Source organism: Sinocyclocheilus grahami, unplaced genomic scaffold (genome assembly GCF_001515645.1).
Source record: "Sinocyclocheilus grahami isolate Dianchi unplaced genomic scaffold, SAMN03320097.WGS_v1.1 scaffold1151.1, whole genome shotgun sequence".
Taxonomy (NCBI): domain Eukaryota; kingdom Metazoa; phylum Chordata; class Actinopteri; order Cypriniformes; family Cyprinidae; genus Sinocyclocheilus; species Sinocyclocheilus grahami.
The window spans coordinates 2,634-14,482 of NW_015506330.1; the positions used below are offsets into that span (position 1 = coordinate 2,634).

Here is an 11,849-nt window from a genome sequence, read left to right on the forward strand (position 1 = left end):
CTGCTCTGCTCTCTGTGCTCTGCTGTGAACGCTGCCGCTCTGCTCTCTGTGCTCTGCTGTAAACGCTGCAGCTCTGCTCTCTGTGCTCTGCTGTGAACGCTGCAGTCCTGCTCTGCTCTCTGTGCTCTGCTGTGAACGCTGCAGTCCTGCTCTGCTCTCTGCTCTGCTCTGCTCTGCTCTCTGTGCTCTGCTCTCTGTGCTCTGCGGGCTAGTGTGTTTGCACAGAAGAGCGTGAACACCTGCGCCATCTCGCGGGGAACCGAGGAACATCAGACGAGCACACACTTCAAACTGCTTCATTATCGTCTTATTATCAGCATCAGTCGGAGAAATATTCAGAGAACACGTTTAAATACAGGCCAGTCGTGCTTTGTAAAGGTCGCTCTGTTAAATGTGAAAAAGAAAGCTAGTATTTAAAGTGAGCATTATGAGGTGGATGCTGCACACAGGTGCTGCTGTCTGAGGAGAGACCCCCACATGACTGTAAAGCGCTTTGGGTGAACAACAATACTCAATAAAGCACTATATACACGCTTCAGTCATTCATTCATTCATTCATTCAAGTGTGGACAGCAGCGCCATCTAGCGGTGAAAGAGGAACGACATGGGAAACTGTTTGTTGGTTTATTTCAATATTTTCACCATTAGACTTTATATTATTCATAATTAAACTTTTAAATAAAGTCCAAAGATATATCTTTTTAAACAGCTGTAATGAGATACTGATGGCCAAACTCTATTTCTATTTCAGTGTTATTAGGGGACAATATACTACTCTATGTGATCGTCAGAAAAGCACCTGTTTGTACCCGTCACTCAGAAAGGTGCATGATAATATTACAGGTTAATATGCTGTATAAGTGTTTATGATAATATTACAGGTTTATATGCTGTATAAGTGTTTATGATAATATTACAGGTTTATATGCTGTATAAGTGTTTATACGACAGACTGTGTTCTGTCCTGGTCGTCATAGCGCTGATGCTGGTCTCCTAGCAACGGCTGCCGGCCCTCAGTCCTGTACGCGCGCGAACGAACCGCACACGTGCTGGCGGCGAAGATAATGGCCACGACGATGAGTGCAGTAACCACGGCAACGGTGACGATCTGCGTCGGTGTGAGTGGACGAGCTGCGAGAGAGAGGGAGTCACATCAGCAGCTGTACAACTACACAACACAGCCAGTGTTAACTGGTCACATTATTATTTTAAAGGGGTCATCGGATGCAAAATGCACTTGTACATGTTGTTTGAATAAATGTGTTTTGGCAGTGTTTGTACACATCCACCCTGAAATGATAAAAATCCACCCAGTGTTTTTTTTAATCCCTATACATAATATCCCCTTTCTCAGATCAAGCCGATCTCAGCTTCTTGTCTGTGTGACGTCACTCAGACCCAGGCCCCTCCCACGATTGTTGATTGACACTAGCGTTTTACCTTAGCTCCGCCCTGAGTGACTGTCATCAGTCCGCCAGTGTTTCACCGCCGGAGCAGAAGCAGACAAGAATGACTCCTAAGCGACTGAGGTGTTTTGTTGTTGGATGTAATAATGCACATAGCAGTCCTCATTTAGCAGTCTCAGTGTTTTTTTTAAAAATCTGGTTAAATCATTTCCCCAGAAAGAGAGGGGCGGGGTGAGCAGAGCTCATTAGCATTTAAAGGGACATGCACCGAAAAGGCTCGCTGTGAACAGAGCTGTTTTTGACAGGGTAAAGAAGGTGCTGTTTTACACTACCATTGAGAAATTTTAACCAAAGTATGTTACAGACTTTTCATTAAGACCTTAAAGAATCATATCAACTTGTGGAAAATGGGCATCCGCTGACCCCTTTAAGTAATATTGTATAATATATAATGATATTATATATATATATATATATAATAAGCAGAAGAAGAATGCCACCGACCGGGCCACTCGGCCTCATAGGAGTATCCCAGGTTTTCGGCCGCCGTCACGAACATCTCTGCGTTGGTCACCGGTGGCCAGAAGGGCACCATGTTGAACTCTCGGTTGTGTCCGATGGGCGTGTTTTCCAGCGGGTAGATGGAAGCATCTGGAGAGACACAATAGAATAGAATAGAATATACTTTATGTACCAACACATTAAACACACTGAGCGGAGGGAGGCGGGTTTACCAGGAGAGTGTCTGCGCAGCCACTCGTCGAACACAGCGTCGGTGAAGGTGTGCAGCAGCACGAATATGGGGTCGTTGGGTGACAGGTGCGTCTGTCCGCCCGTCCCATTCAGGAACAGGTGCGCCAGGTTGTGCAGGCTGCGGACCGCGGGGTCGTAGTTCCCCTGAGGAGCGCTGTAACCTGACAAGACAACAGCACACGCGATCAGACCACAGAAATCCGGCGCGTACGGAAGGCCAAATGGTTCAAAAACACGTGAATTGTAACACGTCCACAACATGTAAAACGCATGTATTTAAAGGTGCACTAAGCGAATGTTGCCAAACGATGTTGATATTTGAAAGCACCAAACAAACACGCCCATACCCCGACCAGAAACGAGCAGCGTAACAAGACCAGGAACCAAGACACGGAAGGCATCAGGACACAAGGCTAGAACTGCAGTAATGACACATACTAGTGATGTTCGGTTCTTGAACGAATCGTTCTTTTGAGCCGGTTCACAAATCGAACTGTAGTTCCGGGTTGATGACGCAGGACGCACAGCCGAAGTAGCACGTCCGACTCAACAAGACCCGAACGAGCCGTGGCGAAGTTTGCCGAGGATTCCCGAAGATTCTGATGAGCGAGTTGACGATACTGTGCAAGCCTGAGGCGTGTCCTGGAAATATGCTTATTATGACTGTTATTAATTTACATTTTATTAAAACCTGCAAAAATCTTTCTGTCGAGTGATGTAAATACATTTTACTAGAGTTTATTGTGCATGCATATTATATTTAAAGTTCCTTAAGCAAAATCAAGAAGTTTATAAGACTGGTTTATTCATTCTTTATACTGTAGACATGTAGAACATATCCACGTTTGTGCATCAGTGTCTGTAATGTGTGCTGCAGGTGCGAAACTTTTAGGAATCTTATCCGAGTTGTAGGCTAGTCAATATTGCTCAGTCAGTCGTATCTGAGGATCCGTGAATGAAACTGTGACCACAGACACCATTAACTTAAGTGAATTATTATATGGCAATAATCAGCAATACGCTTTCACACAAATAACTTTATTTTTTAATGTTTCAATATGTGTTGACACAAATGACTTATTTGAATTTTTCACTGATACAGCACGGCACTGAGCTGTTAGAAAAGAAATGCGTAGAGACGTTATTTCTTGATGACGTCAGGAACCGATGAATCGGCTTTTTGAACCGGTTCAATGAGCCGATCTGTCCGAAAAGAACCGGTTCGCGGAAATGAATCGGACTTTGCATCACTAACACATACAAGACTTCACAATGAATGACAAACTGAACCAGACTTTCATAGGGTGAGCAGACATGGTAAATGAGAAACAGGTGCAGACAATGAGTGCTGATGAGTGCAAAGGATTATGGGAAATGAAGTCCTTGATGGAGTGGTAGAAGTCTGGGAGTCATTGTAACACCCGGCAGTGATGATGGCGGAAGTCTTTAATAGGTGAAAGCGATGTGTGTTACTTTGGTAATTCAGGTCTAATGTGTTTGGTAGTACTGTGTGTTTTAACACTAGAATAGTTTAGCTCCATTTCACGTGGAGGATGACATTGCTTCGATATTTACATGGGTCCTACCTCATGCCTGATTTTTTATGTTTTGTTCCTCTGTTATTTTCCTTTTATTTTATCTGGCATCTCTCTCTATCTATAGTCGATCTGCTAATATTTACATTTAGTCGTTTAGCAGACACTTTTATCCAAAGCGACTTACAAATGAGAACAATGGAAGCAATCAAAATCAACAAAAGAGCAATGAAATGCAAGTGCTATGACAAGTCTCAGTCAGCCTAACGAAATAAATTATAAACTAAATAATAATAATAATAATAATAATAATAAAAAAATATAAAATATTAATAGACAATTGTCACCTAACCATTAATATCAGGTGTAAACAGTGCTTGCAATTTGCTTGCAGTTTTTTATATATAACTAAAATAAATGAATTAATCTGACCTTACAAAAATGGAAAAAAAGAAAAATATAAATATAATGAAAAATATAACTGAAGAAAAACTAGAAATGCCTCTGCAATTGTACAATGGCCTTAATATTGTTCAACTCCATAAACAGAGAATGCCAAACAATTAAAATATGCTAATTTACTGTATCTTCACAATGAAATGTCCTTTCTCTTGCTCTGAGCTGTCCAATGATTACATGCATGCTATATCATCTGTGTTTACTGAGGAGACAGATCTTCCAGCTCATGCCTTTAGTTCGGCATGCTCAGCACTTTAGCACATGCTCAGACTGAACTCACAGACCTGAGCCACGGAGCCACGGAGCCATGCAGACGGACGCAAGCATGCCACAGACCACTACACTCAGTCACTCCACTGCTTTAATAATACTTTTTTAATCATTGCATTTAATAACAGCAAGTGTTTTTTTTATTGCTTAGTGCATCTTTAATGCCTATTATATGCGTATTTCACACGTTAAACACAATAGGGCTGCGACGATAAATCGACGCAGAATTCGTGGATCGATTCTGAGATCTTCCGAACGCATCACGATTCTCTCTGGAATGGATTCTGAGCTTAGATTTCAACAGCAGATGGCGCTCTACTCTAGTTTGTATCCACACACTCAAATGCTCATGAAGAGGAGCGGTGAAGAGCGCTTGTGCATTCGGCGGAGTAATTTCACCTCGGCTCAGAATGCTTTTATGACGCAAGATTAAAGTAAACAGCCCACTGTGAACACTCTTGTAATTCACTTCAACCTTTTCAAATTTTATGAACGATTATTTTAGGTTCAAGTGTGTGTAAGGATCTGGAAACAAGCAGAGTACGGCTGTTCCTACAATCACGAAGAGTATTGAGTCGGGAGAAGATGCTGGTGTTTTGCTGTTCGCCGCTTCTCCACCGCTTCTTTTTTTTTGTCTGAACAGTCGTCTGAAAGTCATCTACTTAAGTTTTGTTTTGTACAGACTGTTACTAAATCGAAGGCTGTCTACCTATTTACTGCTACCCCCTTCAACATCGGCTGATTGTTCGTCATTCGCAGTTTGTCAGTGAGTAAATACCTGGATTTCTCTGTCGTCTGCTGCTTCTACGAGGTTTACTCCCTGGGCAGCCTTTCAGTCGTCCCGGTGTGGTGACTCTTGTATCTCATTGCCATGTCATGAAACATTTTTTTTCGTTGTGCTCGACAGTTTTGACAGTCTCTGTTTAGCTAATGGCTAGCTCCAGCCAAACTCATTTGGCGACATGAGGCTTAAGTATTCCATCCCGCAGCTGCTGAATCTTAAAAACCACACCGTGGCTCCAACGTGCATTGCAGCCATTAAAGGATTTACATCCATCGAAGTTCCCGTCAAAAGTTTGTTTACCATCAGCCTGGCTGCTCTTCCTCGGGGATCCCATCTATCTGGACCGATGTCACACGTTTGTCACGATATCAGAGCAACATCGGTCTCGGTGTTAGTAAGATGGCAATCACCGTGAGATTTCACAATGCTAAGCTGGACCGCATGGGAAAAAACGTGTGATCGCTTTACACCGAGCAGGACATAAAACGTGGAGTGGATTTCGGTTTACTACAGCCTCTGCAGAGATTCATTACTTCACCAATGCTCAAAATGGAACAGTTTAATGCACAATCCCTCACAAATAAGTCATCTTTTATACAAGACCACATCATGGAAAAGGGTTTGGGCTTTATGAGCATAACAGAAACATGGCATCGGCCAGAGGTCTACTCAACATTAAATGAAGTCTGCCCCCCCGATTACAGCTATCTGGAGAAAGCCCGCACTACTGGTCGAGGTGGTGGCCTAGCTGTAATATATCGACAGCAAGCAGAGCTATGCCCCCTCCCTTTGCCAACACTGCCCTCGTTTGAATGTCTTGCATTTAAATGTAAACCTCCTTTCCCTATGACAATACTTCTCATTTACCAGCTCCCTAAACTAAACTCAGGATTGTTTATAAGGTCTCCCTCCTTACCCATCAGTGCATCCATGGCGATGCCCCATCATATCTCAAGGAACTCCTTACTCCACATACTTCTAAACGTACACTCCGTTCTGCATCAACATGTCTACTAAACCCCTCCCAGGACTGAGCTTCACACTATGGGAGATCAGGCTTTCTGCTCCGCTGCTCCGGGTTTGTGGAATGCTCTTCCTGACCATCTACGGACTCCACAGACTGTCGATGCTTTTAAACGTGGCCTCAAAACCTTTGAATCTTTTAGCAAAGCTTTTGAATGATTCTTAATATTTTGTACTTTGGGATTCTGAGTGAATATAAAGTGCATTATAAATAAAATGTATTATTATTATTATTATTATTGTTGTTGTTGTTGTTTCTAAAGCATGCAGCGCCATCTGCTGTTCAAAACTAAGCTCGGAATCGAGAAAGAATAATTTCTCGAGAAAGAATTGCGAGGCATTCGGAAAATCTCAGAATCGATGCTGAATCATTTCTCGATTCGCGATGCATTGACTTTCCTAGCCTTAATATTTAACGCACTGATTTTTAACGCATAAACAACACATATTTAACGCGTGAAATGCACGTATAATACGCGTTAAATACGTGTTGTTATGTTCAAATTCACGTGTTTTTGAACCATTTGGCCTTCCATAGCGCGTCTGCAGCTGAAAGCGTGCCTCACCCTCGATGGAGTTCCTGAAGCTGTCGGAGGAGGTGGAATAGAAGGGCGGAGAGTCGAAGGCGGTCAGCTCCAAACACGCCGCCACGTCCTGAGGCTCGGGCAGCCGCTGCACCATGGGACGGGCCACGTTACCGGCGGGGTTTCTGCGGATGGGACTGCTCTCCGAACCTCACAAACACACCGATCACACGTTACAAGACTGACTGATCACCGTACAGTAGAGCTGCACCATTAATCGATTCAAACACCAATCTCTAAATGACAACGATTTGCCCATGTCTATTAAACATTTGAAAAATCATCGGATATAGTTCGGTTTGGATATAAACATTGATGTCTATGGTAGCGATCAAAATAGAGCAATTAAAAAAAAAAAGTAACTGGCGCATCAAATAATGTGCGTGTCGATTGCATTGTTTTGCCACTAGGTGGCGACAGGTGACTGTTCAAAAATGAGTTGTCATTGATTCATTCATTCAAGAGATTTGTTCACAAATGCCGATTCATCCAGTAATGAAACAAGTATTTATGAGTGAGTCATTGAATCATTCATTCAAACCACTTTTTCATAATTTTAATACTGAAAATTGGTGTATTAAATATATTATAATTTAAATACATATATCATACTGTATATTAAAATGTTTAATAATTAATTCTGATTAATTAAACTCTTTTAAATAGACTGCAGCAATTAATATTTGGTCACACATTGTTTTGTTTGGTTCAGAATCGTGGGAGAATTGTGATCTCTATTTGAGACAAAAAATATATATTTGATTCTCAATTTATCCTGAATCGTGCAGCTTTACTGTACATTCAGACACATACTGATCTATCATCAACATTCACTAAACATACTGAGGTTACAACAGGTTATATATGTAATCCAATGTATGTTCCTGGACTTATTGTGCAGGTTCATCAGTGCATGTTATTGTAAAGACAAAAAACTGTTTGCATTTGATGTTTCTTTTCAAGGCAAGACACTTCTGGTGAATACAGTGCAAATTTAACTAATAGATACTTTTACCAGTTGATTAACTACAGTACATTAAGACAATTGCTTTGTATTTTCGAAATTGTATGTTTAAATGAGGCATTGTCTAATTAAAATATACTAATTTGTGTACATGTTCAGAACATAAACTGGATAAAGCCAGATTAAATTTAATTAGAGTTAAAGGTTTTTCTAGAGGGGAATCTGGATTTCTATTTGTATCACTCCGTAAATCAGAAAATACTGTCAACAGACAGAAAGCAAACACATTTTCACCATGTTTTTAGGAGTGAAATGTTGTATAAATCAGTGTGAGTGAAATATGAGCAAACCTTCAGAACATAGCGAGAGGAATAAAACTGTTTGTAAGAGAAAAAACTCTTTAAATATTAAAATCTGCAGATGCAAAAAAGATAAAGTGCAATTAAACAAACACTTATTTGTGTTTTATTTACACTAGTCTGAAAAAAGACATGTTATGGAAGCAAAAGAGTCGCACTGCATGGAAACACACTGGTTTAAAAATGAAAAAAAGGAGGATCTTGCGCTTGGTTCCATTCACATGTAACATGATTTCAAGTCAATAATAGAATTCAGCAAAGAGCAAAAAAATCTCAATTCGTGACATTTGTTTGCTATGTATCCAAATACAAGGATTGCATGCAAAAAAGTGCTCAGTGCATATTAAATATTAACATGCACTAAGCACTTTATAAGAATAAAAGAAGACTGCTATAGTATCTCGGCATGTAATCCTTGTATTTGGATACATAGCAAACAAATTTTAGATTTTTCTGCTCTTTGATGGATTCTAACACACTGGTTTTGCCTCATCTAGCCTGTAAATTGTTTAGATGTTTTTACTGGAAAACAAGGATCCTACAGTAGCAGCTGTAATGTAAGGCGGCTGTATTACTGTTGCAGATGGTCCCCAGCGTGTCGTACTCCTCCACGCTCTCACAGATGACCCTCCAGCGTGAGAAGACGGAGTTGGAGCTGATGGAGCTGCTGTCGAAGGAGCTGCGGGCGCCCATCAGATCGTCTGTGCAGATGTCGCACTCGCTGCCACCGATGGCGAAGTTCCAGTACGGCAGAGCGAAGCTCGGATCTCCTAACATGTCCTGAGAGAGACACGTCACAGCAACTAGAGGTTTACAGCTGAGAAATCCTGATGCAGAAACATCACGCCATCTCACTCAGCCTGAGAAACTACATCTGTATCTTTGATAATGAAGGCAATCAAAGATAATTTAAAAAAATGTGCAAAACCTACTGGCCACCCTGTTGAAGAATCCAGAATATGCTGGCTAGGTATTTCCAAAATGTGGATTTGTAGAAATGTAGCACTGCATCAGTGTCTCAGCAATGGATGCTCTGCAGTGAATGGGTGCCGTCAGAACGAGAGTCCAAACAGCTGATAAAGACTGTTACAATTTCACGCTTCGTCTAGTAACAAAAGTGCATCTGCTGTTGTCTCTCAGATCAAAATCCTGCCACATATGTGTTTAGAGCTGTTTAAATGCTGCTTGATCTGTGCAGATTTCTCTCCTGATTCACACCAGAACACTGACTCACTGGAGGAAGAGTTATTATGGATTAATATGCTTAATGCTGGATGTGTTTCAGCTTTTGTCTTCTCCAGATGTTAACTGATGGACTGGAGTGCTGTGGATTATTGTGATGTTTTTATCAGCTCTCATTCTGACGGCACCCATTCACTGCAGAGCATCCATTGCTGAGACACTGATGCAGTGCTACATTTCATTTTTGATGAACTATTTCTTTGGAAACACACTGGACTGTGGTGAGACACTCAGACACACTGTGCACGCTTTAGCTCTGGAGACAGACGAGTCTTTGTGTGAGATGTTAAGCAAGGCTCGTTACACACTCAATAACATGTTCTGCATAAAAAGGGTGGAATCTGTGTCTTCCTTTCCATTACTCTGATTATGATCACATATAATGGTCATAAAGTGTGAGCAAGGACTGTATTGATCTCCAGGATCGATGGCACTCTTTGTCAAACCATCTAGACTGAAAGCATTAGGAGATTGGAGTTGTTTAATCACACAAAGGGAAATGTCAGCACGAACAGTTGAGAGACACGTTGAAGGAGCAGGGCACCTGCATGTCTCGCTCCAGCTGCAGTAGATGGTACCGGTGCCAGGTGAGGAACCCGGGCCCCTCGTGACTGAAGTCCACTCCGCCGAAGCTGTCCTGCCCGGCCCCGAGGAACGTCTTGCTGACCGAGTAATAATGTGTCCACACGAACAGGTTATAGATGCTGATGTTCTGGAAGTGCGTGGTGCTGTTGTCCGGCGCCAGCATCTCGGAGTACCGGCGGGGCGCGATCACGATGTGCGGGTGCGGCACGCGCTTGGCCTGATCGAGCGCGTTCACGAAGGCGCGCTTCTCCTCCGCGCGCAGCTGCATCACATTCCTCCTCACTGATGACGACACACACACAGCTGCTTCAGACACACACACATCTGCTTCAGACACACACACAGCTGCTTCAGACACACACACAGCTGCTTCAGACACACACACAGCTGCTTCAGACACACACACATCTGCTTCAGACACACACACAGCTGGAGCAATCCGGCTATTTGTTTATGCACTCATTTCTGCATAATTAAACCGTTTAAGCCACATTCCAGACCGGGGAGAAAAAACTCATGTTTTAGAGATATAAGAAATACAGTATATAAATATGTTGTTTTTAATTCTGGCGGGGGAAATAAACTATATCATTGATTAATTCATAATATTGATTATATTAATAAAATATTGATAGATTAATTAATTAAACATTTTAAGAGACATTCTTGACTGAGAAAGAATCGAGATATAAAAAATAAACTGTATAAATACGAAATAAAATGTAAGTTACAATAAATAGAAGTTTTAGTTAAATGTTAGAAGTAACTAAATGAATTTATTCTCTAAATAGACTAAATTTATTCTCCATCAAACTAAACCCAGCATGACCCATGCTGGTTAATACTGGTCTAGTCACTAGAGATGCTTAACTTGCTGGTTAGTTTGGTTAATCTGGTTAGTTTGGTTAGTCTGGTTAGTTTGGTTAATCTGGTTAATCTGGTTAGTTTGGTTAGTCTGGTTAGTCTGGTTAATCTGGTTAATCTGGTTAGTCTGGTTAGGGTTTCTGGTGAAGACACTATGAGAGAGAGAGTTCTGACCCACGGGCACGCGCCGCTCGCACGCGTCTCCGGTGAATCCGTGCGCGCAGCCGCCGCAGTCGAAGCCGCCGAAGTTCCCGCTGCAGCGGCACGTGCGCGTGAAGAAGCGCCGCGGCCAGCGCTCGCGATCGTCGCGCCCATCATACGGGTACTGCGGGCCGTGTGCACGCGCATCCGCGCGCACGTCCACGCACCGCCCGCGCCCGGAGCGCGCGCCGCACGGGTCACTCTCCAGAGCGGATGGGGACGGGCAGCACTGCGCGCTCCCGAGGCCCTCCGGCGTCACGCACGCGCGCGGGAACTGTGCATGAACGAGCCCCAGCGCGTGCACGAGCAGCAGCATTCCTCCACATGATCCCCGCATCATGACCAAAACCTGCGGGAAATCTCAAAGCAATCAATAATATCCAAATAGTCTCCAAGAAATCTCCAGAAAACAGTTTTCATAAATCAAACTTAATCAACAGCGTTCTGCGTGGTCTCCAAAAACTACAGCAAAAGTTCCCGCATGTCTCCACACACCAGCAGTCGGTGAGATCTGTGATTAGTCAGGTTATGTTTGATGAATCTGTTCTCGGAGGAGGAGTTTAAATAGCGGCGGAGCGCGTGGCCGCAGCTCTGATCCCCGCGTGACCGCGTCACACCCACGCGCCTGAGATCTGAATCACGTGATCCGATGTGCTCTAGTTTATCAAGACTTGTCTTCAGAGCACAACTCAAAAAATCAGATGCATTAAAGAACAAAAGGCTGCTTCATCAACACAGTCAGATATTTAACATCCAGTCTTCACCCTGACTGTCAATTCAAGTCAATTCAATTCAAGTTTATTTGTATAACGCTATTCAC

General features: G+C 42.7%; 1 protein-coding gene across 1 annotated transcript; it reads right to left on the minus strand.

Moving 5' to 3' along the window:
• Window positions 1-877: 877 nt before the first annotated feature.
• Window positions 878-11,560, minus strand: tyrp1a (tyrosinase-related protein 1a). Its single transcript, XM_016253062.1, has 7 exons — window positions 11,003-11,560; window positions 9,924-10,246; window positions 8,713-8,917; window positions 6,797-6,964; window positions 2,141-2,320; window positions 1,911-2,057; window positions 878-1,131 (listed from the first exon to the last, which is right to left on the minus strand). The coding sequence occupies exons 1-7, from the start codon at window positions 11,367-11,369 to the stop codon at window positions 941-943; spliced, it is 1,581 nt and encodes a 526-aa protein (XP_016108548.1). The 5' UTR covers window positions 11,370-11,560; the 3' UTR covers window positions 878-940.
• Window positions 11,561-11,849: the final 289 nt, after the last annotated feature.

Coding starts and splice junctions, on each gene's coding strand:
- tyrp1a (XM_016253062.1), bottom strand. CDS start 11,369: ATGATGCGGGGATCATGTGGAGGAATGCTGCTGCTCGTGCACGCGCTG. Junction 8,918..9,923: donor AGCTGGAGCGAGACATGCAG/GTGCCCTGCTCC, acceptor TGTCTCTCTCAG/GACATGTTAGGAGATCCGAG. Junction 2,058..2,140: donor GCTGCGCAGACACTCTCCTG/GTAAACCCGCCT, acceptor GTGTCTCTCCAG/ATGCTTCCATCTACCCGCTG.